Below are 18,176 nucleotides of genomic sequence, written 5' to 3'. Positions count from 1 at the left end.
TGCTGCGACACGCCTCCCCTCGCGCTCCTTCTTTGTGTGGGAATCCCGAGGCCGGAGACGCCATCTTTACTATGGGCATCAAGTCCGCAAAGGCGCGGAGTTGGGGCGGTTTAGCGGCGGGACGTCACTCCCAGTTCCCTTGGCCTCTGCCCTCATCCAAGATGGCGCTTATTGCGTCAGCAGTTGGAGGCGGTTCTAGGATGGCGGCGGGGGTCACGCCTGCGCACTAGGCGTGAGGGAGGTGGAGAGGCCTGGCAGGTCCCATTGTTTTGTGGGGGGCGGAGGCGCTTGTGCTGGTTCGGCTGCGGATGGAGCCGGAGGCGCTGGCCGTGGTGGATGGCGGCGGGGCCGGGTCGGCTCCTGGCCCCGTGGGCGTCCCCCCAGGGCTCTCAGTGTCGCAGCGCCGGGCCGAGCTCCGGCGGAGGAAGCTGCTGATGAACTCGGAGGAGAGACTCAACCGCATCATGGGCTTCCACCGGCCGGGCGGGCTGAAGGGTAAGAGGGGGCGGGTGTCGCTCAGCCCTAGCCCGGCAGGAGGCCAACGGGGAGGGGCTGCGGCCTCCGCGAAGACATCGAGGAAGGGGCTGGGGGGACCGCTGCCAGTCTGGGCTGGAGATTGCTGGGGATACGCCTCCCGTTCAAAGGGCAGCGGGAGGCAGGGCCAGCTTAGCTTGGAGGCAGTGGCTAGCCCCTCAGCTTTGGGGGTGTATGACACAGCAGCCCTGCTCTTGTTACCCTGCTTCTAGGCAGGGCGAGGGGCTCCGGGGTGTATAGTGATGGCATCTTCCGCGAGCAGGGAAAACACTTCCCCACCAAGATGGGTGGCAGCAGGACTCTGCTATCGGTGATGGGGTATTTTTGTGGCAGTTACATCCTCACTCCTCTTCTGCCCATGCTTTTACGTGATACTAGCTAACTCGCACCCGTAAATACTGCAGGGACTGGAGGAGTCCACTTTGCTGTGCAGGAACACACCTCAGTGCGGCATGCAAATGCCTGTGTGATTTCCTTCAGTGGGTGAGGGATGGTATCTGGAGATCTTTTCACTGGCCTCGGCATTGTCTGCCCTCTGTAAAATAGTTTAGGGACTTCTGCACGCTGCAACTTACTGTGTTACTGAGATTTGCTGCTTGTGGCCATATTCTTTTCTTCCGTGTTTCTTATATTTGGAATCACATTAAACTTCTTTTCAGGGCCCTTTAGTGTATTAGGGTTGTTATTATCTATAAAGCACCATAGATGTATATAACTCTGTATACACACAAAATAATATGTGTGTGTGTGTGTGTTCTCCTCCTGCCACCTAAAAATAATTTACAATTTAAGGGTCTGATCTTGCAAGCAGTCTATGCACAGAATTGCCATTGACTTTAATGGAATTTTCTGCTTGTACAGGAGTAGGCAGGATTGTGTCCTGTTGTGTTGGTTAGGGGATTCCTTGGGCCCAACAAAGGAATGCTGATAAAACTCTTCTTCACTGTTCACACTTAATCTGTTTAATGTTGTGTTTGGGGTTTTGTGTGAAATTATCGCTGGTTTATTCCTATTATAGTAGCCACCATCTCAATCTTTTAAATATTTTATTAAAGACACAGAAAAATAAAAACAGTTAAAGCATTAGAAATGTACAGTTGTAAGTAAGGCTTTCATTTTAACAGTATTCTTTATTCCCTTTGCCTTTATAAGGAGTAACCTCTTCTTGACATTAACATTAAAGAAGATAGCAGATGTTTTACAGACAATTGAAGAATGCGGCGCAAGTGTCAGCACAGGTAGAGAGTCACAGTCCTTGTTTGGAACCTTTCCACCTGTTGTTTTGCCACCCTAGGACTTTAGTGGGAGCCTTGAAGAGCTCTTATTGCAGTTTGCTTCACTTAAACAATCCAGTTTGTATTTGTCTCCAACTTTTGCTGACTTTCATAAATCATTCTAATTAATAAGCTAAATTTTGATTATGAAAAATACTACTCTTAAAGGTTTTTTTTTCTGGTTTAATACCCAAGACTGGAATATCCTTTTATTGTATTTTCTCTTTGCCCACCAAATGAAAGGTCATTGTCCTCATTTAGCACTCTGCAGCTCCACAACTGACTACATCTTGGCTTCTTTCCTTCCATGCCTTCTAGGTTGCGTATGGTTCTTAATGGTCCTTCTGTCTGCTTCACTTACTCTGAATTCTATGCTTCTTTTACACTGCTCCCTTTGCTTGAAATAACCCCTTTCTTCCTGTGTTCCAGATGTCATTCTTCAAATCTCTCCTCAAACCCAGTGCTTTTACTTTACATTGCTGAGTGACCGTGCTGTGCTGTGCTGACACTTAGACTGCATTCTTCAATTGTCTGTACAACATCTGCTACAATTTTTATAAACTCTTCATTGCTGGGTTTTAATGTGTATATTTTGTATTTTGGAAAGTGTCATACGCACCTGTGGAAGTCAGTATGGTGGTAGAGGGGAGTCATTGAGCTTCTTAAAGCCCATTGCAAGTGTATATATAAAAAAATAAAAGTATGGCTCTTATGAAGTCACTGTCAAGATAACAGATTTTTGTCTTGATGCCGAAGTTGGCTTTATGCTATGCTTTTTATTGTTTTCCACCAGGAGACATGGTGTAATGGTCTGAGCATAGAAGCAGGCATCAGGAACACCTGAATTCTAATCCTAGCTCTAACACAGAGGTCTTCTGTTGCTTAGGGCAAGTCACTTAACCACTGCCTCAGTTTCTCCATCTGTTAAATGGGACTGCTGATAGTCATTTACTTCTCAGGGGGCTAAGGAAGATTAGTTAATTACTGTTTATAAAATGCTGTGAAGAAAAGCTTGAACATGTTTGTTATCAATTTTGAAGCTGTGGTTTCACAAAAATGATTTAATACATCAACCTGATGCCCAAAATCCAGCAGACTGAGAAGCTGATCTAAATATTCAGTGGGAATAACATGCTTCACATTTTGTTTCTCCTCTTCAGATGATGAAAGTCACACAGAATCAAAACTTCAACATGAGCAAGATAAATCGAACTCCCTCCCTATCCCTGCAGTTTCAAAGCGAATTGTGCTTGGTGATTCTGTCTGTAATTTGGCAGGAACATCTGACCACACAAGTGGCATTATAGAGCTCAAGGGAGATAAGAAGGACTTGTTCAGTAAAACTCCCGAGCTCGGTAACAATGGTACCAGTGAGCTCCGGCATCGTAGCAGAGGGGATCTGACATCAGAAGCTTCACAGAGAGCACCTCGGCATGGATTAGATCAATACTTATCAAGATTTGATGAAGCTATGAAGCTAAGAAACCAGCTGATAAATGAGAAGCCTAGTCAAGAGAATGGGAATGCAGTGGAGGAATTTGATTCTTTTCGCATTTTTAGATTGGTGGGATGTGCGCTTCTTGCCATAGGAGTTAGGGCTTTTGTGTGCAAGCATTTGGTGAGTTCAGAAAAATATTTGTTGCTGCAAATCCCACAATAGTTCTCTTCTAGAGATAACATGAAATTTATCATGACCCTTGTGTGTAGATGGTGACTAGATGAATGGGGAACTTTTTCTCTTATATAAGCCCTGAGCCGTCATTACCACCTTGAGGCAGGGCAGTCATCTCAGAACCTGCACTGTCTGGGTAATGCAGCCACTAGGGAGCAGTTGAGAGAAGTGCAAACTATAACCTCATTTCCTATAGACTAAGAACATTAGCATCAGAATGCTTCAAGCATCTGCTCATGTCTCCAGATGGAATCTCATCTAGAAGTATGTAGCTAGCACAGAGTACCATCTTCTGAGTAATTGGGTTGACTTTAGACAACATTGATGTTGTAACTGTGGCAACGATCTTTGGTAAGTCTGTAAGGCCTCCTATGTCTATCTCCTTTTAGGGTCAGGGCCTAAGAGAATTCATGCAGCTATTCCTCCTTAGTGGTTAAATTTATCTATTTAGGCAACCAGTGTTCATAAAAATTGTTATTTTCCATGAATTATTTTGCAGTGCAGTGACTGAAATTTTATTACACACACATGGCATTTTCCTTGGAAGAATAAGTTCATGTGATTCCTCAATTATCCTTGTTTGTCTAACTAATTTTCATGTTTTCTCTTCAATCTTCACAGTCAATATTTGCACCATTTCTTACTCTACAACTTGCATATATGGGACTGTCCAAATATTTTCCAAAGGTAAGATCAGTACTCAGAAAAGATCAAATTAAAAGATTTTAAATTAAACTTTTGTGAGAATGGTTTAGAATGGGCCCAGCTAGTACAGAATGTACTTTACAAACAGGATTAAGTGACTAATTGATGTATCAATATGGCTCCCTTTCATTTTAAGGTAGTGAAATGAAAGACACCTATTATTGTGGATTAATGCACTAGCCTTTAAATTGTCAGGACCTTAATTCAAATCCTGTTAAACCCTTGAGTAAAATGAGTTCTGTTGTCTTGATCTTGTGCCTTGTGAACATTTAGTCATACTACCATTCGAAGTATCTGATCAGAAGAGGACGTTAGTAGTTCTTTTGTGTTATGAAGCATTTCCCTCCATCCATGTAGTACCGTATGTACTTGTTCATAAGCTGAATATTTTTGGTAAAAAAGGGACGTATCAAAGAGTGGGGTCAGTTTATAGATGGGTCTTCACCAAAATGTGATGATTTTAAACTCTATGGAATCATTGAATTGAATATCTAATACATTGTTGTTTTTGTTTACCTGGGCGTCTGCAGGCATGGAGCCCCTCAGCTCTGTGTGACCGCGGTTCGCCTTTCCCAGCTCCCATTGGCTTGGAACGGCGAACCGCGGCCACAGGGAGCTGAGGGGCTCCATGCCTGCAGATGCGCCAAGTAAACGAAACGTCATGACCTGCCTGCAGCTTACCCTGACAGGCCAAGAGCCAAAAGTTTTCCAACTCCTGAAATACAGGGTCGGCTTATGAAAGGGTCATGCAGTTTTTGCTATTTTTACCTATGCATTTTGCGGGGGTCAGCTTATAAATAAACGGGCTAATGAACGAGTATATACAGTACTTATCTGCGGTCACTGTTGCGTGGTTTCATCCACAGATGATGTGCGTGAGATGTTCGAGCTAACAGAATTTTTCCCCTCAGTGTAAACTGAACCTTAGGCCTTCATTTTCAAGGTCACTGAATTCACTTACTAATAACTGTTTAAATGTAGGGCAAAAATCAAGGTGGAAGACTTTGAAATGTGAGGATTTATTTACATGCCTAACTTCCTGTTCATCAATAGGAAACTGTATCCCTTGTTTTATATATCTGCACTGGTTAATTACAATTAAGTGACTGCTTAGCTGATGTCTTTGTCAGCCTACATTGTAAGGGAAGGTCAACTAATTCTTGATTCATAGTTTAAAATTCTAATGTTCCTTTTCAAAGGAATAGTAGATTAATTATCGGCCATAGGAATAAATGAGTGGTTGGGCTTTCTTAGGTACGTATGTAATTGAAAACAGTGAACTTTCAAGAAGTCATTCTAAACTGATCTGCAGAAAATGCCAGACAGTGTATTAAGGGGATCCATCCTGGATTAGAGCACCTGGACTAGATCACTCATTAGATTTTTTTAGCTTTAGTTTCCATGATTCTAAATTCAGTTATTTAACTGTAATATTTTAAGATGTGACTTTTTTGAATTTGAAAATAATATGCTTGCTGACAACATTTACCGTTCATTGTGTATGTTGCAATGATACTTTAAACCACAGGCCTATCAACCCATCTCTGGGCTAGCTAAGTGGAAAGTAGAGCTTTCCTGGCACATTTTGAGAGGAGATGGGCAAATCCCTTTCTCTCATTTTAAGTATAATGATTAATCTTGTGTGAGCTAATTGCTTAGTAAATAATTACTAATACTTGCGCAGGTCATTCTGCTATCAGTGTCCATTTTTGTTGCTTTGTAAAAACCTTGGGATACCATGAGTATAAGATTGTGTTTTAAATATTCATAAATGGCTTGGTTTACCTATACTTACAATAGTACGTTGCAATACTAAACCGTAATAGATCACAACATTTTGAAATTTCACACAACTTAATATTGCCTTCCCAAAAATGAGTGTCAGTATAAAGTGCCGAACAGACATCTATTCTAGAATTTAGGACCCTTGACAAATAATTTAAACCACAACCTGTAACACAGAGAGTAGCCAATTCACCCATCCTACAAAAACCTTAACCTTACAGTCTCAGCCCTTTCCTATTGCTTGTTCTAAGAGATGGAATTGTCGAGACCTCCTAATGGTCAACAGATTCAAACTATTTCAGACCACTGAGAAGGGAGTGAATTTGAAGATGGTCATGTCCCTTCTTAAGAGACCTCTGCAGCAGTTCCATTTAGAAAACTGATGGAGCACCAGCGTGATCACCTGTGCTGATGATATCTGAAGCAATATTGAATGGGGAGAGAGAAGTGCCATGCTATTTGTGGCTTATTAGGTCAAAACCAGCATCTTGAACTTGACCCAGAAACCAGCCTGATAGCCAGTGTTTGTGTGTTCATGGAGGGAGAAGCTGCTTAGCAAGTAAGCTGCTGCATTCTATGCTAGCTGTTGCCAAATGCATTTAAGATGTAGCCATAAATAGAGCACACTATCATAATCTAATTTAGAGATGATAAAGGCATTAATTACAGTAGCAGGGTTGCATCAAGAGATGGTTACACTCTAACCAGAAAAATATGGGGTGGGGGTAAGCAGTTTTGATCATCATTGTTGGAATTATCCAGAAGCAACTGTTAATATAACAAGACTACTGATTGCACCCTTGAGTAACAACCAGTGAGGACAAACAATCTGATTAGTCTTTGTTATAGCTCCTGGCTTCTTGCCCCAGCTGGTCATAAAGGGTATAAAACTGAGGTAAACTAGCTTGCTCTCCTCATGCACCGGTCTCAATCAGACACAGAAAGATGCTTGATCACGCTATGGGTTGGATGACATGAAAATGCAAAGTAGGTATTGTCCACTCCATGTCTCCTTGCTAGCTGTCTTTTCAGCTCTCTGTGCATAGTAGAAACCTGCGGGATCCCACATGAGATCATCCTCAGAGCAGAAAAGCACCCTCCCAAAACTGCTCCCTGGGATCTCTGAAAAAAAAGAATAAAACAATCAAGTAGCAGTCCCAGCTGCTCTTGCTGGAGTCCACATGTGGGGTCAGGTTTTAAACTAAATAATTTTTCTGCATTAGAAAAGGATCAAGATCTCAGATTCCCAAGAGGACATGATCAAATTGATCTTAACTCAGTAATACAAGTGAAGACAGTCCCAGCCCTGAAGAGCTTACAGTTCAAAATAAGCATGGGCTGTAGCCCACGAAAGCTTATGCTGAAATAAATTCGTTAGTCTCTAAGGTGCCACAAGTACTCCTGTTCTTTTTGCGGATACAGACTAACACAGCTGCTACTCTGAAACCTGTCATGGCACACCAAGTGAGCTTCCACTCTTCCCTTGTCAGTCTTTGGGAGATGCAATATCCATGGTCTCTAGAAAGATGAGAGAAGATTGTATCCTCCCTAGGAGTCAGTGGCATTTACTGCTGAAGCTGAGTCTTGCTGTCTGGACTTGCTGCCACAGGATTAGCAGACAGTGGTAGTTTGAGCATAGAAAATAGGATTGGATAGCTTGAAATGAAAGGATAGATGAAAGTCTCCCAAACTTAGAGCGGGTCTGCACTAGAAACTTTTGCTGGTAAAGTAATGTCAGTTAGGGATATAATATCTGACATTTTTATAATGGCAAAAGTCCTAGTGTAGATGCAGCTATACTGGCAAAAAAAGTGCTTTTGTCAGTGTAGTTTACAGAGGGAACTGGTAAAGCTATACCAGCAAAAGCAATTTTTTTTTCCCAGTAAAAGCTATGTCTGTGCCAGCATAGCTAAACTAACTCAGACTTCACTATTTCCCACGGTGGTTTGGGAGACTATTGGAGCCATCTCAGCATGAATCCTCTGCAAGGGCAATAAGAGAAATGTTCAGAATCCTAGAGCACAATTACAGAGAATGGATACAAGACTTCACAAGGGAATTAAAATGTGTATTGTCTATACTGACAATTCAAACAAATAAACATTCGAAAAATATTCAGATATTGGCTTAAAGGTAGGTGTGTTGCTTTAAGCAGAACTGGATTGTGACAGATGAAATAATTTAGTAATCACTGTTTTTGTTTTTTAATGTTTAGAGTGAAAAGAAGATGAAAACTACGGTATTAACTGCTGCTCTTTTACTGTCAGGAATCCCTGCAGAAGTGATTAGTCGCTCCATGGATACCTATAGCAAAATGGGAGACATTTTCACAGATCTCTGTGTTTATTTCTTTACTTTTATCTTCTGTCATGAACTTCTTGGTTTTTTTGGTTCTGAAGTGCCGTGATGGCTGTAGAACTCAATACAGTAGTTACACAAAAGTTTTCCGTTCTGTATTCCTATAATATCGTGGGGTATGTCACACAGGTTTATACCTTACTTAATTCTTGCCTATTCAAACGCTTGAAAGCAGTTAAATCCACTCATAGGAATGGAAGAACAGGGTCCCAAGTTTGGGGTTGTATTAGTACAGTTTATTCAATTTCTAATATGGAGATAAGCGTGCAAGTGTCAGTGATTTATATCTTTTGCTTATTCAGTTAGAGGTCCTTTTCACCGTACCCTAAGCATCACTTACATTGTGTCACTTTCTTGTTGACTTGGTAGTGTGAGAACACAACAGAACTGGTGTGCTCTCAACAGAGCTATATATACTATATAAAGGCTGCTCCCTGTGTATTACTTATGTTTTTTAAAATTTAAATAAAATGTACCCATACATTCTGTTGTTCAGACTCTGAATGTTGAACAAAAATAGCCTCAGTCCACACGCCTGCTCCTTCTGCAGCAGTTTGGTGATGCGCCACCTCATTGTTTTGCTCTCAGTTGGAGTCCTTATTCTCTCCGCATAAGTTATTTGTTATAGCCATGACTGATTTCAAGTGAGGAAACCAGGGCAAAACAACTAAGCAAAAAAATCCTGTTATCCTACAAATGTCATTCTTCAAGAAGTAAGAAGACTTAGTTAGAAACGATGCTAATCTCATAATGTTTCCCTGGGCATTTGGCAGGTCTCTAATCCTTGCAGTTATCCTAACCCTAATTTTACCCATGGTTTCATCTTGACCTCGGTTTACTGTTCTCTTTAGAGGGTTCACTTTCTACAGTGAAAGCAGCACTCAGGAAGCCCAAGTCTAAAGCAATTGCTTCATATTTATTAACAATGTCTGGGTTGTTTTGGTCACCTGCTAGTTAACTCGGGGACTATATATTTTGACTGTGTATCTCTTTTCTGTATTTCTCTCCCTGTGTTTATTACTAAAGACATTTGCATGTAAACAGGATCTTAAATGCATGGGAGTTGTGCTCCGCTGCTTAATACTGCTCCTGCTCAACAGCATAACGGAACCTTTGGCTGGCATTCAGCAGAGCTATTTATATGTTGACTGATTTGCTTATTCCTTTGTTCTACATGTTGGTTTGAAGTTCCCCCAAATAAATCACAATAACCGTGCTTATTCAGATCTGAACTAGTGAAACAGGCAATAGAAAAAACATTTTCTTATCACCATGTTGTTCTGAGTTTATTTCCACATGAAGATGAATGTGTTGAGGGGGAAAGTGGTGACACGTTGAGAGGAAGGAATGGGCTGTCTGAAGTGTTATCGCAGCTAGCCACCCCTTCACATTGGCTATTTTCAGTTATTTCTGCTGTATCTGATCTTGGTGTTACCTCCACCATGTAGCTTGTCTATTACTATTGAAGCTAGAAAGTGAAATAGGCCAATATCAGTTTTTTAATTTGGAGAGGGTCAATAATTTTATTGGTGCTTGTCTACAGTGATTTTTTGTTAGGACGCAAAACTATCTGGCTACATGTTGCTAAAGTAAACAAGACTGTGCTTTCTGCCTAATCTTCCTCAATTAAAATTATCTGCATTATAATTTTAATTCTGCATTTCTCAGCCAATTGTTAGAACTGTGTCTGTGGCATGAAAAAGAATTGTGTGTTCTGATTTTACACTACATTCAGTTCTTTTGCACTACCATTGTTTTTGTTGGCTAGCCAATTGTATACATTTAGGGCTATACAGTAAACTATTCTGATTTAGCTCTGATAGCACAAATTCATTTTGTGGTGCTAGTGTAGCTGTGTTGATCCCAGGATATTAGAGAGAGACAAAGTGAGTGAGTAATACCTTTTACTGGACCAACTTCTGTTGGTGAAAGAGACAAGCTTTCAAGCTACACAGAGCCTCTTTTACCAACAGAAGTTGATCCAGTAAAAGATATTACTTCATCCACCTTGTCTTAGCAGAAATGTAGACACGTTAAAAGGTTCAGTCAACAGATTCAGATAGGGGCTTTTCAAACCATCGTTGAAATGTAAATGAGTCTGCTCAAAAAATGATACGTGACCTAACTTTCAGGATTATATAGCACATAAATGAGTATTGCAGAAATGCAACATATTAGTCCTATTGAGGGTCTAAAACTGCTGAATTTCTCATTATTCCTGACTAACATTTCAGCTTGTAAGAATGGTTTCATTGTAATTGGTTAAGCCTAGAAAAGCATCTTGGCATACAGGTTATTATTCTTTCTGCACTCTACTCCTTTTGCATTCCTGTAACTTGGAAATGACTAAGCCAGATTTTTTTCATAGGTGCCAAAAGAAATACTGCTCTGAGGCTTAACATGGAAATTTTGACTCTGGGCTGGTCTACACTACGGGGGAAAATCGATCTCAGATATGCAACTTCAGCTACGTGAATAACGTAGCTGAAGTCGAAGTATCTAAGATTGAATTACTCACCGTCCTCACAGCGCAGGATCGATGTCCACGGCTCCCCATGTCGACTCCGCAACTCTGTTCGGGTTGGTGGAGTTCCGGAATCGATATAGGCACGTTCAGGGATCGATATATCGCGTCTAGATGAGATGCGATATATCGATCCCCGAGCAATCGATTGCTACCCACCACTATGGCGGGTAGTGAAGACGTAGCCTCTGAAAGGAATACTTTTGTCAGACATATAATGCTGCTGAAGATAGGGTAGGCATATAACCCTCCTCCCTGCTGTAATTAATGAATGAACCATAGGGCTGATAGGGCAGATGTTCATAAGATGGAATTCTTTCATTGCTTGGTCAAGGATGAATACAATCTCCATGATTTCATTTTCTCTGTTCATGTACAATACTCTTTAATATTTCTTTTATTTCTACACTGGTTGTTTTCTTTTAAATTTATTAAAGTTATGCATGTTACCACCTTCTTATGGTTTGACTGTGCTTGGGAAGCCACTTTTTTTATTAGTAGAGATCTCCTGTTTTGTTAATGTTCTGAACAAGTTGCCATTTCCACAAGGAACATCAAAAAAGAGCTAAATTTTATAGTCCTGTATTAGTAAACTGTTTGATTTGAGCACAAGACTAAAAGCTGGAAATTCCTTAGTTGCAATCCCATCTTAGATGCTTTCAATGAGTAGTTTAACCCGCTGCCTCAGTTTCCCTATCTGCAGAGCTGGTTTTTGTTTTCCCCATTCTACAAGCTGTACTTGTTCAGGTATCCTAATGACATTAATAAGACCCCAGAAGATGCAATGCTTGCCTGAGTAACACTTTGAGGGGGGAAGCTCATGGTTACTTACAGGGTATTGTATAAATTAATAATATATAATGTTTGTAAAGCTCTATAAACATTAAAGGAACTATATAAATGCTATGTATTGTTTGGGGTTAAATACTGTACATAAACTGCATATGTGTTAAATTACAGCACATGAGGTTACTGTACATGAGGTTCTTCTGATTACTGAAGAAACCTCAAAATTGGTGTTCATTATATGCATATACATTTTTTTAAATCTGAATTGATTGCATGTACAAATTGTTTACCTAAATTTGTGTCAAGTATCAGAGGGGTAGCCGTGTTAGTCTGGATCTGTACAAGCAGCAAAGAATCCTGTGGCACCTTACAAACTAACAGACATTTTGGAGCATGAGCTTTTGTGGGTGAATACCCACTTCATCAGATGCATCTGACGAAGTGAGTATTCACCCACAAAAGCTCATGCTCCAAAACATCTGTTAGTCTATAAGGTGCCACAGGATTCTTTGCTGCTGTCACCTAAATTTGAATGCCAACTGAACAATCAGTCTCAATGTATAGATGTTTGGGTACTCTGAGGTGACAGTACCTGATCCCAATATTACCTTTTTTACAATAATTTCTGAAGTTTGAATAGTCCTTTTGGTAATTGATATCATATACTTGTTATATGTGATAAGTCTTTCTTTGTACCAGGTATCACATATAGCACTAAATGTCTTGCTGTGTTTATTTAGGTTCATATTTTCCTCTAAAACGGATTTGTCTTCAGCAGTGATGTAAAATGACTGTTTTAATACACAAAATTCTAATCTGTATTCTCTACAGTCTTACTGTAAATGCACAGGACTGACAACATGTCTTGTTATGGTCTTCATAAAATAATTATTTCCATAATAAGTCTTGGTTTTTATAACTTTACCAGTAAAATTAGCATCTGCCTAAGACAAAAGTGGTCAGTTTTCAGGTGTAGTTTTCATCTGACTGATTAATTTTTGTTATTTTTAGTCCCAACGCCATTAAAAAGAAGTTTGATATTATTTTGTAAATTTAAATAAAAATACCCCTTAATCTGGACTTGTAATTTGTATGGTACCTATTCAGTCCTTTACCTGGAGCAAATGTTTCTGGTTTCAGACAGTAGGACCCATTAGCAAAGAAGTTGTTATAGATTGTAGTCATAATTAGATCACTTTTGTCTATCAAAGGGAAACCTGTATTCTGAGGTGTTTTCTCCCCTCTAGATTTAAATATTCTGAAAAATTAGGCTTCCATCACCTTTGAGGTGCAATTTTTGCAGGCTAATTGAATTCACTATGATTTTTCATCCTAATATGTAGCCTCAGATTTAATTTTATTGCATTTTTTCAAGTTACATCCATGGGACCATTCTAAATAAGAGACCTTCATTTATTTTTAGATAGTTGCGGCTTCCCTTCCAAACTACACTCCTATACACAAAGAAAACCTGCCCTCTAACAAGGGTTACAACATGGTAAAAATTAGAGCTTTTGATTAATCACAGGTAACGCACATGAGTAACTAAAAAAAAATTAATCACAATTTATCGCACTTAATAAATACCAGTTGAAATGTATTAAATATTTTTGATGTTTTCTACATTTTCAAATGTCTATCAGTTACAACATAGAATATAAAGTGTACAGTGCTCACTTTATATTTTTATTACAAATATTTGCACTGTAAAAATGGTAAACAAAAAAGTATTTTCACTTCACCTCATACAAGTACTGTAGTGCAATCTCCTTACCATGAAAGTGCAACTTACAAATGTAGTTTTTTTGTTACATAAGTGCACTCCAAAACAAAACAATGTAAAACTTGAGCCTACAAATCCACTCAGTTCTACTACTTGTTCAGCCAATCGATCAGACAAACAACTTTGTTTACATTTATGGGAGATAATGCTGCCCACTTCTTAGTTACAATGTCACCTGAAATTGAAAACAAGTGTTCGCATGGCACTGTTGTAGCTGGCATCACAAGATATTTGCGTGCCAGACACACTAAAGATTTGTATGCCTCTTCATGCTTCGGCCATTGTTCCAGAGGACATGCTTCTATGCTGATGATGCTCGTTAAAAAAATAATGTGTTAATTAAATTTGTGACTGAACTTCTTGGGGCAGAAATGTATGTTGCCTGCTCTGTTTTACCTGCATTCTTCCATATATTTCATGTTCTAGAAGTCTCGGATGATGACTCAGCACGTTGTTAATTTTAAGAACACTTTCACTGCAAATTTGTCAAAATGCGAAGATACCAATGTGAAATTTCTAAAGATAGCTACAGCACTGGACCCAAAATTTAACAATCTGAAGTACCTTCCAAAATCTGAGAGGGACGAGGTGTGAAGCATGCTTTCAGAAGTCTCAAAAGAGCAACATTCTGATGTGGAAACTTCAGAACCCAAACCACCAAAAAAGAAAAGCAACCTTCTGTTGGTGACATCTGACTCAGATGATGAAAATTAACATGCGTTGATCTGCATTGTTTTGGATTGTTACTGAGAAGAATCCATCATCAGCATGGACACATCCTCTGGAATGGTGGTTGAAGCATGAAGGGACATGTGAATCTTTAGCACATCTGGCATGTAAATATCTTGCAACACCAGCTTCAACAGTGCTATGCAAATTCCTGTTCTCACTTTCAGGTGACATTGTAAAAGAAGCACAGCTTTATCTTCAGCAAATGTAAACAGACTTGTTTATCTGAGTGATTGGCTGAACAAGAAGTAGACCTGAGTGGACTTGTAGGCTCTAAAGTTTTATATTTTTATTTTTGAATGCAGTTTTTTTGGTACATAATTCTACATTTGGAAGTTCAACTTTCATGATAAAGAGATTTGCAGTACCGTATTTGTATTAGGTAAATTGAAAAATACTGTTTCTTTTTTTTGACAATGCAAATATTTGTAATAAAAAATAAATATAAATGGAGTATTGTACACTTTGTATTCTGTGTTGTCAGTGAAATCAATATATCTGGAAATGTAGAAAACACCCAAAAATATTTAAATAAATGGTATTTTATTATTTAACAGTGCAATTAATCATGATTAATTTTTTAATTGCTTGATAGACCTAGTAAAAATGTAATATTATAGGCTGGTTTCAGTGACATTTAGGTTTCATCAGCACTATAACTTTTAACTCAGAATTCCCCCAAGTACAGGGTACATAGGCTTTGAGTATTACATGACACAAATATTCCTGTTTGAATACTGCTGGGGCGGGCAGTGGTGGGATTTTGTCCCTGTGAGCAAGAATAAACTACATTAGAACAGGGTTTAGTAAAAGGGTATTCCAACATGGTTATTTTTGCACGCTAAAGAGTCTGATAGCACAGGATCTGAGTATGAGGTATGAAGACCAACTGTGATGTACGCCTTGATGTTCTTGAACATTAAGGCCTGGCCTACACTATGGGGGTAGGTTGAATTCAGCCATGTTAGGTTGATTTTAAAAATGAATGCCACACAACCAACCCTGTTTCATTGACCTAAAGCGCTCTTAAAATTGACTTCTGTACTCCTCCCCAGCAAGGGGAGTAGCGCTAAAATCGACATTGCTGGGTTGAAATTGGGGTAGTGTGGATGCAAATAGATTGTATTGGCCTCTGGGAGCTATCCCAGAGTGCTCCAGTGTGACCGCTCTGGACAGCACTTTGAACTCTGATGCACTAGCCAAGTACACAGGAAAAGCCCTGGGAATTTTTGAATTTTATTTCCGGTTTGGTCAGCGTGGTGAACTCAGCAGCACAGGTGACCATGCAGTCCCCTCAGAATTGTAGAGCACTGTAGACTCTTTCTATGCTTCCCCTATCATCTCCGTTCGTGAGGTTATTGCAGATTAGAAGGCAAAAAAAAAACAAACAAAAAAAAAAACACACTTCCAATGACATGTTTTCCGAGCTCATGCAGTTCTCCCGTCCTGATAGGGCACAGCTTAATTCAGTGGCAGAAGAGCGGAGGCAGGACGTGATGCTGAGGCTAATGGGGGGAGGCACACAGACATGAAGCATCTGTTGGAACTGCAGGAAAGCCAACAAAAGCACAGACCCCCACTGCATCCACTGTATAACTGCCTACCCTCCTCCCCATGTTCCATAGCCTCCTCACCCAGACACCCAAGAATGTGTGGGGGGTGGGTCCGGGCATCTAGCCACTTCACTCCAGAGGATGGCCCAAGCAACAGAAGGCTGTCATTCATACAGTTTGATTTTTAGTGTGGCTACAATAAGCAATGTGGTGTTATTTTCCCTCCTCCTCCACCCCACCTGGGCTACCTTGTCCATTATCTCATTTTTTTTTAAAGACAGAAAGAATGCATGGTTTTAAAACAATGACTTTATTTTGAAGAGAGGAGGGTGGTTGGCTTAGAGGGCATTAAAATCAACAAAAGGGGTGGGTTTGCATCAAGGAGAAACACACACAACTGTCATGTTGAAGCCTGGCCAGTCATGAAACTCGTTTTCAAAGCGTCTCTGATGCAACAGCAGTGGTGACGGTGAGCTGAGCGGGCTCCACGCTTGCCTTGATATGGAGTCTGCACGGGAAACCCAGGAAAAAAGGCAGGAAACGATTGTCTGCCGTTGCTTTCATGGAGGGCGGGGTGACTGACAACATGTACCCAAAAGCACCCGCAACAGTGTTTTTGCCCCATCAGGCATTGGGAGCTTAACCTAGAATTCCAATGAGCAGTGGAGACTGCGGGAACTGTGAGATAGCTACCCACCGTGCATTGCTCTGTAAGTCAATGCTAGCCATGGTAGTGAGGATGCACTCCACTGACTTAATGCGGTTAGTGTGGACATATGCAATCGACTGTATAAAATCAATTTCTAAAAATCAACTTCTATAAAATCTACCTAATTTTGTAGTGTAAACATACCCTAAGGCCTCTGGGTTTAGAGGGAGATAGCAATTCTTGAGATGAGGAAAATGAATCAGAGACTGTGACCAGGGCCGGCTCTACTGTTTTTGCCACCCCAAGCAGCGCACCAAATTGCCACCACGGACGACGAGGGGAGTCTGTGTGCTGTTAGGGCAGCACACACATTTCCGTGGCATCGGCAATTCGACGGCAGCTTTTGTCTTCAGCCAGAAGACAGAAGCCGCCGAATTGCCGCCGCCGCGGAAATGCGCGTGCCGCCCTAGGGGCACACGGTCTGCCCCCGCCGTCAAAGGTAGCAATTCGGGCGCTGCTTGGGGTGGCAAAAATACACGGACTGCTCCCCTTGCAGATCGCGCCCCCCAGCACCTGCTTGGAATGCTGGTGCCTGGAGCCGGCCCTGACTGTGACCCAACCCCCCCTGCCATTCCACTAATGGGGGCACAGGTGTGGAGCAGCGACTCCCATTTTAACCACCACCGGTTAGCCCTGCTAAAAGCAGCGCTAGTTGAGAAAGTGGGCAGACAACAGGCGCACTCAGGCCATTGCTAACAATGAGACACTTGACCATAGAGCCTAGCGTAGACCAGACCCGACCGGAGCCCTCTTGGAGCTCCTGCTCCAACTCCCAGCAGCCTCCAGAAAGGACCTTGCTTGGGACTCTGGGCTGGGCTCGCCGTGGCAGGGATGCTGCTGAGTGCAGCACGGTGTAAGAGAAGGAGCTTGCCCCGCAGCCCTCTCCCCGGGCACCGCTCTCCTTGCACTGCGCCCTCAGGCCACCGCCGTCGCGAGGCCTAAGGCCGCACTGCCCGCCTCCAGCCGCCAGGGTGCGCTGTATCCCGGGGACTAGGGGCAGGCAGCTTCCCGCTGCCGGTCCCGCGCCTTCCTCTCGTTGGTCACCGCGCTACGGGCTCGTAATGGCGGCAGCTGCGTAGGGTTCCCGGATCTAGCTGAATCCCAGAGGCCGCCGCTGCTCCGCGCGCTCGGGCCCGGGACAGCCATGGGCCGAGAGTCCAGGTGAGGAGGTGGGAGCGGCCCTGCCACTGTCCGAGCTGGGCAGCCCCAGCCCGGCCACGGGAACAAAGGGCCGCGGCGAGGCCGAGCTGAAGGGAGCGGGGCGGGGGGTCCCAGGGCCGGGGGGAGAAGCCAGCAGTTGCCGAGGCTGTGGGGCACGTCCAGGGAGCTGCCGTCCCCAGAGTCCTGCCCCCGAGGGGCTGCCCCGTACGGGGTGTTGTCTCCAGAAGTTCCGCGTGTGGCCTTCGGGGAGTCCGTGGCTCTGAGGCCTGAGCGGTGGCGTCACCTCGGCCCGCCTCGGCGGGGGTGCGGGGGCTCGGCCTGGTGGTGTGGCGTCGCGATTGTTCGGCCTCCAGCTGGCTCTGCACGGCTGTGCCCCTGGTCTTGGAGACGGAGACTGGCTCTGATCGCAGGTCCAAATGGATCTGATGCTGCCTGCCCCCTGCTCAGATGGTGCTTAATCTCCGACCAGTTACTATCTCCCTCGGCTTCTTCCGAAAAGCTATGGGCATGCATTGGCCTCAAGTCCTCAGGGCAAACGAAGGAGTAGAAAGTGGTGGTTCTCGTCTCCAGCTCAGCGGAGCAGACTGCGTGTACCAAAAT

The 18,176-nt window shown here is 42.3% G+C and overlaps 2 protein-coding genes across 5 annotated transcripts in view; both read left to right on the top strand.

Moving 5' to 3' along the window:
• The first annotated feature begins 219 nt into the window (after positions 1-219).
• CAMLG (calcium modulating ligand) lies at positions 220-10,251 on the top strand. Of its 3 annotated transcripts, XM_030572689.1 has the most exons (5): positions 570-844; positions 1,687-1,772; positions 2,969-3,426; positions 4,102-4,167; positions 8,186-10,251. In XM_030572689.1, the coding sequence occupies exons 1-5, from the start codon at positions 777-779 to the stop codon at positions 8,375-8,377; spliced, it is 870 nt and encodes a 289-aa protein (XP_030428549.1). In that variant the 5' UTR covers positions 570-776; the 3' UTR covers positions 8,378-10,251. The 3 variants fall into 3 exon arrangements, with proteins under 3 accessions (XP_030428550.1, XP_030428548.1, XP_030428549.1); XM_030572690.1 differs by lacking the exons at positions 570-844; positions 1,687-1,772; positions 8,186-10,251 and adding exons at positions 220-495; positions 5,052-7,341; XM_030572688.1 differs by lacking the exons at positions 570-844; positions 1,687-1,772 and adding an exon at positions 222-495.
• A 7,187-nt stretch (positions 10,252-17,438) lies between these two features.
• The window catches only part of DDX46 (DEAD-box helicase 46), a 36,311-nt gene continuing 35,573 nt past the window's right edge, over positions 17,439-18,176 (top strand). For both annotated transcript variants that reach the window (XM_030574145.1, XM_030574144.1), the window contains exon 1: positions 17,439-17,576. In XM_030574145.1, coding sequence (XP_030430005.1) covers positions 17,560-17,576 — 17 coding nt within the window. In that variant the 5' untranslated portion in view covers positions 17,439-17,559. The remainder of the gene's footprint in view (positions 17,577-18,176) is intronic.

Source organism: Gopherus evgoodei, chromosome 8 (genome assembly GCF_007399415.2).
Source record: "Gopherus evgoodei ecotype Sinaloan lineage chromosome 8, rGopEvg1_v1.p, whole genome shotgun sequence".
Taxonomy (NCBI): domain Eukaryota; kingdom Metazoa; phylum Chordata; order Testudines; family Testudinidae; genus Gopherus; species Gopherus evgoodei.
The sequence above is the reverse complement of the archived record's forward strand: the minus strand, read 5'-3'. Positions and strand labels throughout refer to the sequence as shown.